We start from the raw sequence: 17,731 nt of genomic DNA on the forward strand, positions 1-17,731 counted from the left end.
ATCTGTGAGTAATATGGCAACATAATTGGCATTTTGATGAAGTAACCACTGCTTAGATTCCATATGGGGTCCAATTGGATGTGTCTTCTGATGGTTGTACACACGTTGGTTGTACTCTTTCACATTCTTCCAAATGATTATGTGACTTTTTTCATTGCACATACCACATCATATGTGTTAGTTGAACACAGATTAATACACCTCTTCATCACTACAGCCTCAAATCTAATGTCCTTACCTGTGGTTCGCCACTAACATGTTCAAGGTAATAATTTTCCCTTTCTTGAAAGTATCCATAAAGTGCAGCAATGGTACTGTGGAGTGGATGTGTCCTGTTAGGAAAACAATGTTCATAAATACGTGCATCTGTTCCACTGAAATGGGTTTGACATCTGGGGAGAAAAAGAATATATGTTGAAATTTTGAGTCAGTCCATGAGGTGTACATGGTTAATTCACTAAATTCATTAAAAGGCGGAGATTTGGGTTTGAGTCCTGATCCAGCATATGATTTTAACTTGCCACCAATGTGATTTTCATTTCCTCAATGTAGCATATAATCATGGCTGTAAGTTCAAATAAATGGTAGTCCACATTCAGTTGATAACATCACATATAAATAACAACAGTTCAGTCAAAATGAAGGCTTAAAAGCAAGACAACTAACTTTAAGTTGACTGTGGTGCAGTGGGTATCATGATCAGTACACTTCACTCATGGGCTCAGTGACAAGTTAAAGAGGATGTACTCCTGGCCAGAAAATGATTTGCTGTGTACGATCCGCTCTCCATCAAAGTTTATCGGCATGGTCCTGAAACACTAGGTATGATAACAGATAATGCTTTTAATACTCGATTGCAAAAGAACCCTCTGGAAGCATATTGATGATGAACTTATATAACAGAATATATAACAGGATAAGAAAAACAATAACAATATAATAATAGATACTTCTGGAGTTCTTTTCACCTTTATATGCTGTAAGTCAATTCATTTAGCTATTTTCTTCTTTTTCACGTATGTAATATTGACTTGAGCAGTCAACAATTTGTAAAAACATATTTGTTATTATGTGCTTCAGATGTATAGCAAAACATTTAACTCTCTGTAATGTTTATCTACCACATAATATGTTGAAATATATTTATCATTCTCATTTGATCATTATTTCTCATTCATGTGCCAATTCTGTCAGAGAGCCACCGATTCTGCAACCGTGTGCAAGATGCCTACACACTGCGGTGTTGCCCTCAGGTGCATGGTATTGTGCACGATACAATTGATTTCGTACAAGGAGTTATCACTGTAGAAATGAATAGTGGAACTGACAATCCAGTATCCTTTCTAAAATGGTGCATCTGTTTAAAGCAGCAATTATTTTAAGGTGTAATCTCTCCCGTAAGGTACCAAGCAGATGCATTTCTAGTTTTATGAATTATACAATATGCTGTTAGATGTCAGTGCTGCAATAAGTCATTAAAACATATGATGGTGGGTGTACTTCATTTTTTCAAAAAAAATGTCTTATTAGATTTACCATGTTCGGATGAGTCTCAAACCATTTTTTCATGGCTTTAAAAATAACAACAAGATATCACAATTTTTGTGAGCCAACAAATTAATATCTTCCACTTGTATTTTATTTCTCCTAGGACACTGTATTATGGTACTTTCTTCACCTGTGTATCTGTGTATGCCCTTTACAGTCATATTTCCAAATTTACAATGATAGCAAGATTTTTTTTTTTTTTTTTTTTTTTGTGAATAGTGTTTTATTCATCTCATAACATACAAATTTTAATCATATGATTAGTGTACAGGAGACATGTCAAAAAATGGATAACACAACTTAGGCCTAATTGGTACAAAGAATTTTAACATTGATAGAAACTTTTATTTTTCTTTCCTCCCTTTTGTGAAGGACAGCTACATTTACACACAAGACTATATGTAAATTTATCCTGCTCAAATGTTCAGTTCATCCTTCATGAACTCCTCAACAGTGTAGTAGCACCGTTTGACAAGTATATCATATAGCTTTGTTTTCAGTGTCTCTAGGTTCATACTCAGAACATTCTTTCTTTTAGCTTTTCATGAATTTTCATTGCCATATACTGAGGAGACTGCGCATACAGATTTAAGCGATGAATGGGAAGCATAAAATTGTCTTTGTTTCTTGTGTTATACGTGTGATTGAAACAATTTTTCTTGAATAACTCTAAATTGCTGTGTAGAAAGATGATAATATCATAGATGTATAAGGAGGGAACTGTTAATAACTGTTGTTTTTCAAATAGTGGGTGACATGATGTTCTTGGATGGGCAGTACACATGTTCCTTATTATTCTTTTCTGTAACTTTAGTATGCACAATATATTGCTTGAATTTCCCCAAAAAATAATACCATGCCTTACAACTTGAGGCATAGCACCATATACCAATCCTGCCTAGGAGGTGGTTAAGTGGGAGATGTGTCTCAGAGCTGGATAATGACAGATGATAATGCAAGACTGGATGTGCTTGTAGTTTATGTATCAGCCGATAGAGGACAGTATTGGATAGGGGACTGATTTAGTTTCGACTGTGCCCACTAGAGTGCACTAAATTAACAGAATGTTTTTCGTAAAGTGTTATTATGTCTTTTTGTGTATGTAAAATGTTATAAATGTGTTTTAGCAGTATGAATGATGCATGAGTGTGGTTTAAGGTCAATATGAAGATAATTGTTTAACAAGTTATGTAGTAGGTTTTAGTGTGGGAACATTTTGAGGAAGTATGGATATGAACAAAGGGGATTTTTGTAGAATACATTTGTAAAGTAAGTTATTGGTAAAGGGAAAGTTAATTCAGGCATAAATAACAATAGTAAATAACTTTATGCATAAAGAAAACTTCAGCATATTAGGTAATTATGTCGGTAAAATGTGCAGTTGTTAGGTTTACTATTTTGTGATTGGTTATTGATGAAAGGCATGGACTGATGCGGGAGAATGTTGTTTTGCTATTGGCTGTTGAGTAAACTGACCAATGGTAAAGCAATATTCAATGCACACCTTTCTCTGCTGGTAGAGAAGACTTACAGTATTCTAGGGAGGAGTGGGAGCCTAGCCATGAAACAGTTTTGATGTGTGTAGTAGTAGTTCTGATGGGAATGATAAGTTGCCCGATCTAGCAGTGTTTCATACATCAAAAGTGTGGTAAAGTGACGGCATAATTATTACGATGGGCGTGTAGAAATTTCCGAATTTTTAAGTGAATTTTGTGACGAGAAAAGACATATATTCTGCGTGGTGTATTGAGCAGGGCGGTGGCCAAAAACTGTGACTGCATTTGATACCGACAGACTTAATATTTGGCAAGCATTATCAATCAAAAACAATCAGTATTTTTGTAGCTATTACGTTTTCTGAAAATGCAACACCATAAACTTGCTAACGTGAGTGAAAGGGATTGTGAGTGACTGTGTTAAGACTAGCATGGGCTTGGCAGTGATACTTGTTCACCTACGTTTCAGGATATATTAATTGAGGACAAAATTTCCAACCTTTCATTTTGTGTGAAAACTTTCTCCCAAAATGTAGATTAGTGACTTTAATTGCAGCCTGGTTCACGTCGAAGTACAGTAGGTTTCACTTAGCCTCCCCACTGATGATATGCTGAGACAATGTTCACAGGTAGGTGCAGGTTTGTCGTAAAAGGACAGAAGGAACCACGCCACCGCAAACTGATCGAAAGTAGCTGTGGTATGCAATTTTCCTTGTATTCATGTCTGCTGCACCAGCTAATATTTGCATAGCAAATGCAAAGCTACATAATTTGTTTAACAGGTAGTCAACATGTTTATTCCAATTAAAATTTTTATCTAGGTTTAACCCTAAAAACTTCACAGAATCCACTTCTATATCTTGATTTTTATGAGTTATTTTAAATTCTTGGGGCTTTGACTGTTTTGTTCTGAATTGGACCATGTGGGTTTTGGGGATGTTCAATCTTAATCCATTCAGTTGGAACCATTTTTCTAGTTTGTTCATTGTGTTTCTTATGTAGAGAGGCATGTTTTCTGGCTCCTCGTTTTCAATTAATACAGGTGTGTCATCTGCAAATAAAATCGATGGAGAATTTATATTGTTCGTTAAATCATTAACATAGAACAAAAACAAAATAGGTCCTAGAATAGAGCCTTGAGGGACACGTTGAGCTACTGTTTTCTATTTTGAATAGTAATTTGCTGCATTTGATGAGACAATCACTCTTTGTTTCCTATTTGATAAGTATGAAGTAAGCCAATTTAGAACATTACCCTTGATCCCATACTTGTCAAGCTTATAGATGAGCAGTGCATGATTTACAGAGTCAAAGGCTTTTGTGAGATCACAAAAGATTCCTGCAACTTTATTATGGTTGTCTAATGATGTGCTGATCTTATTAATAAACTTGTTAATTGCATCAACAGTACTTTTGCCAGGCTGGAAACCAAATTGGTTTTCCATAATAATATCACATTTCTCCATAAAATTTCGAAACTGCATAGCAGCAGCATATTCAAAGATTTTTGATAGGACTGGAAGGAGGGAGATGGGACACTAATTCCCCATATCCTCTCTTGACCCTTTCTGAGCAACGGTTTTACTTGTGCATACTTCAGCACCTCTGGGAAGCTTCCTTGTTCAAAGGATTGGTTTATTATTTTAGATAGTGGGTATCCTATTATTTTACACACAAATTTAAGGACTTTTGCTGGTATTCCATCCCAACCTGCAGAATTTTTGTTTTTTAGTTTTAATATAATTTTTTCTACATCTATTGTTGAAACTGTTTTGAATTTTGTGAGGCATTCAGAATTATGATTTAGTCCAAAGGGACATACATTGTTCTCATAATCTGCAACATTAACCTCTGGTTTCACTGCATTAATGAAGAACTCATTGAAGCATTCTGAAATTTGAGCCAGATTTACAACGATCTCATCTTCAAGCTTAATTGTACTAATTCCAAGTCTAGAGGCTTTGATACCTAACTCATGTTTTACAACTGACCACACTGCCTTTGATTTATTCTCATGTTTTAAGATTAATTTAATATTTGTCATTTGCTTTGCTGGTTTGACAACTTTCGTAAAGCTTTGGATGTGCATATATATGGATCAGATCCAAGTACATATCTGCATTGTCAGTTTTACAAAATAATAATCACAACATTATTTAATTATCTTAAGTATACCATTTTTAAATACCATAGGACAATATGTAATTATACATTTTGTATCTTCTGCAGTCTACCTATATTACACCATACATAAGAACACATCTTGAATTTACTACCCGTCTGCCTATGTGCATTTTATTTTTATTACAAACTGTGGCTATTTCCAATTTTTTTTGCATTTAGTATGTATTCATTGTCTTAATAGAAAGGATTTTCTACAAGCAACAGTTTTATGGTTTGTTAAATTTCTGTTTCAAGCTCATATTTTAAATATACTGTTGTACAGTTTGGCATATAATCAGTGCTTCTGTAACTGCAGTCCATTATTTCATTATACTAATTCAATGAGTCAACAGCATTTTATTTAACTGTTTCATTTTAAAAAGTCATGTAAATGAAATTTGATAAGAACTTGAGTTAACAAGAAACTGAAAAGAGTAAATACAGCAATAGTAAGAGATGCCTGCAATCCAAAGAACAAATAAAATACGCATTGCACCTTAATCCAAAGTCAACACTTTTCATACAGCCTGCCAGCGGTAGAGCAGAGCTGCCAGAATGGGTGGGCACTTGTTGCGCTCTCATGGGCCTGATCTTGTGTAGAATGTCAATGCCTCTGGTGTTTCTTGAGGGCTTGCTTGCTACGGAAGGGTAACATTGGAGTTGCATGAACAGCCTCACTACCAGTTGGACTCAAAGTCACTATCAGAAATGGTAAAGCTGCGAATCTTGCTTCTGAGATGAAAGCAGAGCTCACCATTTTCAGCATAATCAACAGGACCAATTACAGATCTCTGGTACAGAGCTTTGTGGAGGGTCTGAATCAGGGGTTCAGACAGTTCTGTGACTGTGTAGGCTGCAAATTTCTCTACTTGTGCCATAGGGTGGTGGGATTTTGGATTCCGATAACTAGGTCAGGAGTCCATTACTCACAGGAGGTGGCTACATGAATAGTGGGGGCTGTGTGGCATGGATTGGATGTTTTTTTTTAATTTTTTTTTTAGGTAAGAGGGTCTTGGGGAAATGCAGAAAGGGGTTCCGTCTCGAAGAATACAAGTCAAACACAGAAAGAATGTAGATCTAGGAACCATCAGTATAACAGCCATAAATTGTCATAACTGTGTTGGGAAAATACCAGAGCTCCAGGCACTAATAAAAAGTACTGATGCTCCAGCCAAAATTTTTGTGAAGGATCTACTGGTATTCAGAGAGGACAGGCTAAATACAGTTGGCAGTAGCATGTTTGTTGCTGTTAGATAGTTCCTGTGAGTTAGTATGGGTAGAGGTCATTGTTGGCAACTGGAATAAAATAATAATTGAACTCTTTTACTGACATCCCAACAAAAATGATACAATTGCTGAAAGGTTCAAAGAAAATTTGAGTCTAATCTCAAATATGTACCTGACTCATACAATTACAGTTGACGGTGACTTCAACTTGCCCTTGATATGTTGGTGAAAATGAATGTGTAACTCCAGAGATATGCATAAAACTTCATCCCAAAATGTGCTAAATGCATTCTCTGAAAATTATTTTGAACAATTAGTTCATGAGCCCACGTGAGTCATAAACAGTCCTGGAAACACACTTGGCCTCTTGGCAGCAAATAATCCTGAGCTAATAACCAGCATCAAAACAGATACAGGGATTAGTGAACCCAGGGTTGTCATGGCAAAACTAAATACTGTAACTCCCAAATCCACCAAAAATATATGAAAATTATATCTGTTCAAAAAATCAAATATATTTTGGTTGATGCTTTCTGAGAGACAGTCTCCATTCCTTCCAAATTAACAGTGTAGTTTAGATCAGATGTGCCTTGAATTCAAAGAAATAGTATCAACAGCAATTAAGAGATTTATACCAAATGAATTAACAAATGATGGAGATGATACCCCAAAGGCACACAAAAAATGCCAAGAAAACTGCTGCAGAAACAATGAAGAAAGCATACCAAATTTAAATGAATGCCAAACCCCCAAGATTAGTGATCATTTACAGAAGTAAGAAATTTAGCAACAACTTCAATGTCAGATGCTTATAATAGTTTCCACAACGAAATTTTGTCTCAAAACCTGGCAGAAAATTCAAAGAGATTCTGGTCACAGGTAAAGTATGCTAGCAGCAAGAATCAATCAATGCCTTCTCTGTACAACAGCAATGGAAATACTATTGATGAGAGTGTTGCTAAAGCAGAGTTACTAAACACAATCTTCTGAAATTCCTTCACCAAAGATTACATAGTAAATATTCCAGAATCTGAACCAAGAACAGTTGTCAACATGTGTAACCTGGAAGTAGATATCCATGGCACGGTGAAGCAACTTAAATCTCTTAATAAAAGCAAGTCTTCTGGTACAGACTGTATACCAATTAGGTTCCTTTAAGAGCATGCTGATGCAGTAGGTACATATTTAACAATCATATACAACTGCTCACTCGACAAAAGATATGTACCCAAAGACTGGAAAGTTGCACAGGTCACACCAATATTCAAAAAATGCAATACGAATAATCCACTAAATTACAGGCCCATATCTTTAACATCCATATGGAGTAGGATTTTGGAACACAACTTAAATTGGAAAGAACACCAAAGACAAACCAAAGACTGTGTTTTATTGTCAGAACATTTAGAAGATGCAACAGATCTACTAAGGAGACTGCCTATGCTATGTTTGTCCTTCCTCTTTTGGAGTATTGCTGCACAGTGTAGTATCCTTACAAAATAGGATTAATGTGGTACATCGGGAAAGTTCAAAGAATGGCAACACATATTGTATTATTAAGAATTATGGGGAAGAGTGTCATGGACATGATACAGGATTTGGGGTAGACACAAATAAAATAAAGGCATTTCTCGTTGTGACAGGATCTTTTCATGGAATTTCAATCACCAACTTTCTTCTTCAAATGCAGAAATATTTTGTTGATGCTGACCTACACAGGAAGAAGTGATCATCATAATAAAATAAGGGAAATCAGAGCTTGCATGGAAAGATATAGGTGTTCATTTTTTCCAAGCACTCTTCAGAAAATTATTGTAAATGTGGTTTGATGAACCCTCTATCAGGACTTAAGTGTGATTTGCAGACTATTCATGTAGTTATAGATGTAGATGTATCATACCTCAACACCAGAAACATTACTGCACAGGAATGTACAGAGAGAAAACTGAATGACGTTCAGGAAAGAATGTGGTTTTGGTTGTTTTGAATTAGAGCATGCAGTACTCCTACACTTGACCTCTGAACCTAGCCTATTGAATCCAAATGTCACAGTTCATCACACTTGTCAATTACTGAGACATCAGGAATGTGGAAAATCATTCATGTGAAAATGATCTTTCTTGAAGCAAGAAATTTCTTTTTGTATGTGATTAGTCCAAATCCCCACCCTACACAACATACAAATCTTTTGAGCTGCTTCCACTGCCTTCATCCTCCATTAAACCAAAAGCAAACAATATGTCACAAATGTTAGACATTTTCCACTTGTGACTCGGTTTCATAACAACTTTCAGAAGACTGGAGTACGAAAAATCCAGTATGTAACTGCATGACAAATGCTAGAACTTAAAATAAGAAAACAACACTTGATAAATACACTCATAGCAACCCATGTGTCTTGTATAACTGCCAGGACTTCAATCAATGTATCAAAGTGGAAAATCAAACTACCATCAAAAACATTTTTATGCTAAAAATGAGAGAGCAGAAATGTGCTGGAATGTGCCATGCCTCTGTCACCTGGTTGGATGACAGCTGGTGGTAAGGTGACCAGTGGCAGGTTGCAGATGGCTTGTGGCTGCTACAGGGTGAGGAAGCTCTCAAGCATAAACTGTTCTGATCTTGACACAGCCACAAGTTCTTTTATGGAAAGTTTTGGTATTACTAGTGGGTTAGAAAGTGAAACGAATTATCTTCAAGGATTCATCAAAGTGATTACCTTTGCAGACAGCCTAAATGCAGTTAAAAAAAAATAAAGGAATGGGCTGACTCAAACTCGCTACTTTGCAACTATATTGCACGAGGTTTACAACTAGACTATGACAGATACAGCACTGTATATTATGAGCAGAAGACAACACTTCCTCTAGACACATGTGCATTCTTCAGTGTTGTCAGATTATGCAGATGGCCTAGCTTACAAATCTGAGGGTCAGCCTGTTTTATTGGTGGCTTAAGAGTATGACTCAGTCTTAATCTCTGTAGTGACCAGCAAATGGTCATGTTTCATCTCTAAGACCGTACCTTAAAATACACAGTTTATTAAACAAAGGAAAAAAGTAGTCAAATTTGCAGCACCTAATGAGAATGAAGCACAGCAATGCAATGTCACTAATTGCGTACAAAATAACTGCATTTTATTTAGTCACAAAAAATATGGCATACTGAAGCATACCATGGGATATGGCATAGTATCAGTTAGTTACCTTCTTTTTAATTTATAACCAGTTTTCTTCTACAGCCACATACCATGTAACTTATTAAGGGAGAACAGTTCCTGGAAAATGAATGTGGAGCAGGAAGAAATGTACCTTTTGTATATAAATGACACCTTTTGTGCTTACACGAATTCTTCATTTTGAACCTACGAAACAAGAGAGTCCTGTACAGTTTTGTTAAAATAGTTACCAATGTTTTGGTAGCCTACTGTTGAGTTGAATTGACAGCCTTTAGATTGTGTGATTTCTCATGAAACCGAAATTTAACAGATTCCTTTAAGCACTCATGTGGATGACCTCACGCTTTTTATTATTTAAAGTCAATTGCAACTCTTTGCACCATACAGATATCTTGTCTAATTTCATTGGTAATTTCACAATGTTATTAATATTTCACTTAGTTAAAGAGGAACAGTACCTCTACAGGGAAGGAAGCTGAGACACGTCTTCCTGAATATATCCACAATGAGTAAATACAACAAGGTTCAGTTTTTGTCAAGTTATAGAGGAGAATATTGCATATTTTTATGTATGTGAGTAATGTTTAATGTTTATAGGTGCCAAATTATAGCACTGACTTTTTTTGATGGGACTATATACTTTTTCTTGTGGTATTGGAAAAGAGACTTCGGAGAGGTTCCACATACATCTGCTCTCTTGTACCAGATGCAAGTAAACATATAACCCTCGTACAGTTCATGTGTTTGTTATTATGACTGGAATATTGAGTGCTTAAAGTGTTTACCTTGAGCATTAATTCATTTTATAAACTAAATCAACTCCAGACACATAGTACTGCATCTGGACGTATCACAACACAGGCCTGTGTTATACAGCATTTCACATCTTTGAGAGTCATATATGTTTCTTTGTAGACCCCTGGATTTTGATTTTTCCCACATATAAAAGTCCAGAGGTGTCAGTTCCAGTGGGTGTGATGGCCATTTTATGTTTTCAGAGTGACTTACCTAACAATCTCCAAATGTTCTGCTAGAAAGGACTAATTATCTGTGTGACATGGGCAGGACACCCATCATGTTGATACCACATGGATTGCCTTATGTTCAGTGGGATGTCTTTATAAACTCTAGCAGCATATTTGTTTGGAACTTTTGACAAATAATCCACCATAGGTGGAACTAAAATCACTAATTTTCCACAAATATAGTTTATTGTAAAAATATAGTACGCTCATCTGCTCCAATGAACCAAACACAATTAACACTCAAAACTGATTGACAAGCTGAAGGTCTTTGTTCAGCAACTCAAAGCCTCATACTTGGCCAAGTTTGCCACAAACTGATATTTACCAAGTTCTACTCCTGCACACAGAAACCAAGTTCCACAAGAGTTCATTTTTAATATGTGCACAGTGATATAGATCTTTGGAAAACAGAATATACTTAATGTTCTGCCAAAGTTTGTGAACCATCAACCGTGAACATCCAATCATGGAGACTGGACTGTCTGTGGAGCTGCAGAGGCCAGGCACTATCCATCAAGGAGGCAGCTGGTTAGCAGTAGGCAGTGGCATTGTAGTGTAGCGGATGTATGTCTTTAGCTCTAGCTTGATGTGAACTCACTCTGCATAGTGGTGTGCAGGCCTAAATACTGTCGTGTGGCAGGATATCACAGGAACTATTTTAAGTCACGTGGGTTGCGGGTGCAAATAGGTATGCCCCAGTCCATGACCTCTGGTGGTGCTGCTAGGGATGGCTAGTGGAACTGCTGCAAAACTGTTTTCTTGTGCAGAGTGGTCGCATGACATGTAGGCAACCCAGATATTGTTGTACCACAAGGTTGGCAAGCCATACAGGCGGAATGCTGCAACATCTCAGTAGATACTTGAGACTAATTAAAGTTCCATCAGCAAAACCAAGACCAACAGTACAATTCTTGATTGCCCTTTATTTGTAAATGGTGCTTCATCTGTAAACAATATGTTATGTAGAAATGCTGCATACTTTGCAGTTTTCATAGACACCATTCAGATAATTGAAACCAATTTTGAAAGTCATTACCATGAAGCTGTTTGTGGAGCAAAATGTGGAAAGGATGAAATTCAGTACTCACGGAATGCTCTTTTTGCTGAGCCCACTTGCACATTCGAACTGTCTCAACAGTGACATGTGGACTTATTGTTTCTGTAGATAAAATGTTTGCTGCATTTCTCTCATAACTTTCTATTCCTTTTTTTCCCACAATTCCAGTATCTTGAGTTTTTTATAAAGTTTATGATGACAGATTTTGAAAGAATGGCATGATCAGGATACCTTTTAGCATACAACCACACCATTTCTCTGACAGTTTGTTGATATTTGTCGTAAACGGAAAACATATCCACTTTTTTAACTGTAATTTACATAGTGAAATTCTGCAAATCTTCATGAGCAAGTTGTCTGATTGCTAAAACAGCTGAGCACAGATTGATAGCTTCAAATACACAGATATACACACAAACTGTACCTGAGTTGTATGTTTGCTTACATTTGATGTGGTAAAACCAATGCTTGTGGAACCTCTTCTCCTGGTGATGGGATAGCAGTGTCACCAGAGTTATCTAGTTACTGCTTCTTTGTATGAAAACTACTACCAGTAACCCTTACTAAATGTCAGTTGTATAGGTGCTGTGTAGCTAGCTACTACTTGAATTGTATGTCTGTTCTGTGCTTTTGTGATTTTTGTAGTAGAAATTTTTATCACATGGACAGTGTAATGTTTATAGCATGAGATCGCATATTTTCCTTAATAAATCCATATTGTATTTGCTGATAGAGGTGAAATTATTTCTGCTGGAAATTTTCATGGGGAATATCCTGCCAAAGTGCTTGATTATTTGGCAATTGCTGTTCATGAACTGGCATCAATGAGTGAAAGAAGAATTGAACGCCTTGTTAACCCTGGTAAGTACATATAATCCATTTTCTGAAGTTACTTGACAGAATAAGGGCTTCAACACTGCAAAATGAGTCAAACTGACATGTTCACCTTGAGTCAAACTGACATGTTCACCTGCAGTAAATATTTATCTACATGTATTTAATAGTACAGTTTGAGGTGAATCGCATTATTAATTGGCAAACTCAGACTGTACACAATCCTTCTTAAATAAAAATTAAATCAAATAAGAATAACAAAGAAAATATAGTATTTATTAATAAACAAAATGAAAATATTAAAAAATCAAATATTTTGGATATTAAGTTGGAAGGAAATCACTGCACACATCTTCAATTCATATGCTATGAAGAACCATTTTCTCAGTACCATACTACATGGAGCAGTTGCTCTTTCATCATTGCAACAGTCATCTGCTACTGTGGCAATTCTAGTGAAAACATCTCACATTATAAAAATAACACCTTTGTATGAAAACATTTCCTTTGTTCATCTAGGAGTGAGGACTGATCCATTGTCTTGGGGTAACAACTCTTGTCTAGAAAAGGGGAAAGACAGCAAGCTTAGAACTACAAAGCAATTTCCTTAAACTCATCATTTAGCAAACTAATGAAGAAAATCATGAAAGGAAAGCATAATGGAGCACTATAATACAAAAAATATCATAGGTGACTTCGAGCATGGCTTCAAAAGCAGTTATAGTACTATATCTCTCTCAGTAGTTTTTTCACCATATGTCAGAGAAAATAGATGATAGTTACCAAACAGCAGGAGTATTTTTATACCTCTCAAAAGCTTTAGACAGAGTTTACTGAGGTGTGCTCTTATGAGAAATTGTAATCATTGGTGTCAGTGCAAAGGTGATGCGTTTAATAGAATCATACCTAAAAATTAAACACAAATATTCAGAGATTATGTATGATTATTGAAGAAAGAAGGCAAAGATAACAAATATAAATTTTGGTGTGCTACAAGGCTCCATTTTGGTCCCTTTTGTGTCCCTGAACCTGTGTGAAAAAGGTAATGAGATTGACAACACTGTGAGTGATCTGGCAATGCTGTATTGTTCCATTTGTGTGGAATGGTGTGTTCATCCCTTCCATATGCTCAGTGTGAGTTTCAGCTCCATACAGCCATCACGTCATTTTTGAGATCATCAGCAGAGTTGTGTTTTTGCCGTGTGTTAATAAAATGGTTCAAATGGCTCTGAGCACTATGGGACTTAACATCTGAGGTCATCAGTCCCCTAGAACGTAGAACTACTTAAACCTAACTAACCTAAGGACATCACACACATCCATGCCCGAGGCAGGATTCGAACCTGCAACCGTAGCGGTCGCGCGGATCCAGACTGACGTGCCTAGAACCGCTCGGCCACACCGGCTGGCACTAATAAAATGGGCCAGCCCAATTTAGAGCAAAGTTTTTGCAATCAAGTTTTGTGTTAAACTTGAGACATTCAGATTCTTTATTTACCATTGACTACCTGAGGTGAAATAGGTGGCCAGCCGGGTTGGCCAAGCTGTTCTAGGTGCTTCAGTCTGGAACTGCGCGACCGCTATGGTCCCTCCCATACAGCCTTGGCATTTGAGGCAAACAAATTGGTTTGGATGCAGACTCTTTAAAGCAATATGCCATCATTTTCATCTCAGCATTCATTGGACATAATTACCCCATGAGCCTAGTTTAAAAGCTGATTCCCTGGGCCATCACGTTCAATCCTGGTACTGCCGATCCCTCCAAAAAAAAACTTTGGAGCACATCACTGGTCACTCAGTATTATCCTGGTCTGAAATGTATTAATCAGCTACTTCAACAAGGTCATGACTTCTTAAAATCGTGCCCTTAAATGAGATCCATTCTGTCTGAAATTTTGCCCACCACACCTAGAGAGTTTTTTTGTCGTCCTGCCATTCTCCACAATGTTCTTGTCAGACCCTATGCTCCTTATGCACCCTCCTGTTTACCTTATGGCTCCTACTCCTGTGACTGTCCCTGCAAGACTTGCCCTATGCACTCTCCTACCACCACCTATACCAGCCCTGTAACTGCAAAACATATACTAACAAAAGGAGAGACACCTGTGAAATGACCCATCATATTCCAGCTGTTATGTAAACACTATTTGAGACATTTACATTAGCATGACTACCACCAAATTATTAATTAGGGTGAATGGGCATAAGCAGAGGGTGTATACTGGCAAAACACAATATCCTTTTGCAGAGCATGTTCTACAAGGTGACAATTGTGACCTCAGTGATCATTTCACCACACGTGCCATCAGGATTCTTCTCCCAGACACCAATGTCTCAGAACTCCACAGGTGGGAACCAACACTACAACATGTCCTTGGTTCTTGCCACCCACCTGGCCTTAATTTACATTTCTTCTGTCTCGGCATTTCATCACAGTAACTACTCTTTTCTTCAGTCTGTTTTGGCTTTATACAACCTTCATTTTTCACCACCCCACTCCACCCTGTTATGTACAATGCACTTAGCTTCTTCTGGTTGAAGAAGCAGCCACTGGCTCCAAAAGTTTGCCCAGTTATAGCCTTCTTTGATGTGGGTGTTCTGGCACTGCTTGGTGAATAGATTTTTTATCTATCCAATTAAAACGTTTTGTCAAATTGATTCCTTTCATTGTTATATATTCTTAAGCCATTCATTAGATGGAAATTCCCTGTTATTTCCAGCCTATGCCTCAGTATATCTAATTTTATTTTGCATCTAGTGTTTTGTGTATGTTTTCCCTAATTTCAAAATATGCTGTGTTGTTTTTCACATACAGTGCTGAGGCATATATAGAGAGATTAATGAATTTAAAGTTTGTGACATGCACTAGAAAGGAAAAAAAGGGAAGAAAAAAAAGGAAAAGCTAAAACGTAAGAACACATCCAGAGCCAGTTGAAAGAGACTGGTATGTATTAAAATCATTGGAAAGCACTGAAACGTACATCTATTATGTAGCGTCAGATATACAGATTTTTCAATCCAAAATTTTTCTTTCGCATCCATGTAAATTATTTTATGGAACGTTATCTCTCTCTCTCTCTCTCTCTCTCTCTTTTTTTTTTTTACAAATTAATTTCCTCAGCATGAAAATGAAAATTAACACGAATTAATAACAGGAAAGACAATACTGATGTAAATTTCATGCATGTAACATCACAATTGAAATGAATGAGAACTAATCCAAATTCATTTTCTGGTGCTATTAAGTGATTAAAATTAGATAAAATGTCCAAAATTTATAATAAATGCACTTGTATCAAATCCGGAGATTGTAAGTCCTGTCACGGTCGCCAATTGTAGTGTTTCCTTTCTTCGGTGTTCTGCCGTGAAAATATAAAATAGAAAATGTGATTGGGTTTTGAATTTTGATGGAATAAGTTACGGATAAGGCGGACTTTGTATTATTGATTGAGATAGTTCTGTAATTTGACCATGCATGGCAGACCGGGTCGGCAACACTACAAAAAGTGACTGTAAGGAACCATGGACCTTGCCGTTGGTGGGGAGGCTTGCTTGCCTCAGCGATACAGATGGCCGTACCGTAGGTGCAACCACAATGGAGGGGTATCTGTTGAGAGGAGAGACAAACATGTGGTTCTTGAAGAGGGGCAGCAGCCTTTTCAGTAGTTGCAGGGGCAACAGTCTGGATGATTGACTGATCTGGCCTTGTAACATTAACCAAAACGGCCTTGCTGTGCTGGTACTGCGAACGGCTGAAAGCAAGGGGAAACTACAGCCGTAATTTTTCCCGAGGACATGCAGCTTTACTGTATGATTAAATGATGATGGCGTCCTCTTGGGTAAAATATTCCGGAGGTAAAATAGTCCCCCATTTGGATCTCCGGGCGGGGACTACTCAAGAGGACGTCGTTATCAGGAGAAAGAAAACTGGCATTCTACGGATTGGAGCGTGGAATGTCAGATCCCTTAATCGGGCAGGTAGGTTAGAAAATTTAAAAAGGGAAATGGATAGGTTAAAGTTAGATATAGTCGGAATCAGTGAAGTTCGGTGGCAGGAGGAACAAGACTTTTGGTCAGGTGATTACAGGGTTATAAATACAAAATCAAATAGGGGTAATGCAGGAGTAGGTTTAACAATGAATAAAAAAATAGGAGTGCGGGTTAGCTACTACAAACAGCATAGTGAACGCATTATTGTGGCCAAGATAGACACAAATCCCATGCCTACTACAGTAGTACAAGTTTATATGCCAACTAGCTCTGCAGATGATGAAGAAATTGATGAAATGTATGACGAGATAAAAGAAATTATTCAGGTAGTGAAGGGAGACGAAAATTTAATAGTCATGGGTGACTGGAATTCGTCAGTAGGAAAAGGGAGAGAAGGAAACATAGTAGGTGAATATGGATTGGGGGGAAGAAATGAAAGAGGAAGCCACCTTGTAGAATTTTGCACAGAGCATAACTTAATCATAGCTAACACTTGGTTCAAGAATCATAAAAGAAGGTTGTATACCTGGAAGAATCCTGGAGATACTAATAGGTATCAGATAGATTATATAATGGTAAGACAGAGATTTAGGAACCAGGTTTTAAATTGTAAGACATTTCCAGTGGCAGATGTGGATTCTGACCACAATCTATTGGTTATGAACTGCAGATTGAAACTGAAGAAACTGCAAAAAGGTGGGCATTTAAGGAGATGGGACCTGGATAAACTGAAAGAACCAGAGGTTGTAGAGAGTTTCAGGGAGAGCATAAGGGAACAATTGACAGGAATGGGGGAAAGAAATACAGTAGAAGAAGAATGGGTAGCTCTGAGGGATGAAGTAGTGAAGGCAGCAGAGGATCAAGTAGGTAAAAAGACGAGGGCTAATAGAAATCCTTGGGTAACAGAAGAAATATTGAATTTAATTGATGAAAGGAGAAAATATAAAAATGCAGTAAATGAAGCAGGCAAAAGGGAATACAAACGTCTCAAAAATGAGATCGACAGAAAGTGCAAAATGGCTAAGCAGGGATGGCTAGAGGACAAATGTAAGGATGTAGAGGCTTGACTCACTGGGGGTAAGATAGATACTGCCTACAGGAAAATTAAAGAGACCTTTGGAGAGAAGAGAACCACTTGTATGAATATCAAGAGCTCAGATGGCAACCCAGTTCTAAGCAAAGAAGGGAAGGCAGAAAGGTGGAAGGAGTATAT

The 17,731-nt window shown here is 37.1% G+C and overlaps 1 protein-coding gene across 1 annotated transcript in view; it reads left to right on the forward strand.

Moving 5' to 3' along the window:
* LOC126248030 (histidine ammonia-lyase-like) overlaps positions 1-17,731 on the forward strand; it is a 276,752-nt gene that overhangs the window by 181,488 nt on the left and 77,533 nt on the right. Inside the window, exons 11-12 of the mRNA XM_049948632.1 lie at positions 1,195-1,334; positions 12,411-12,555. Coding sequence (XP_049804589.1) covers positions 1,195-1,334; positions 12,411-12,555 — 285 coding nt within the window. The remainder of the gene's footprint in view (positions 1-1,194; positions 1,335-12,410; positions 12,556-17,731) is intronic.

This window comes from Schistocerca nitens, chromosome 3 (genome assembly GCF_023898315.1).
Source record: "Schistocerca nitens isolate TAMUIC-IGC-003100 chromosome 3, iqSchNite1.1, whole genome shotgun sequence".
Taxonomy (NCBI): Eukaryota; Metazoa; Arthropoda; class Insecta; order Orthoptera; family Acrididae; genus Schistocerca; species Schistocerca nitens.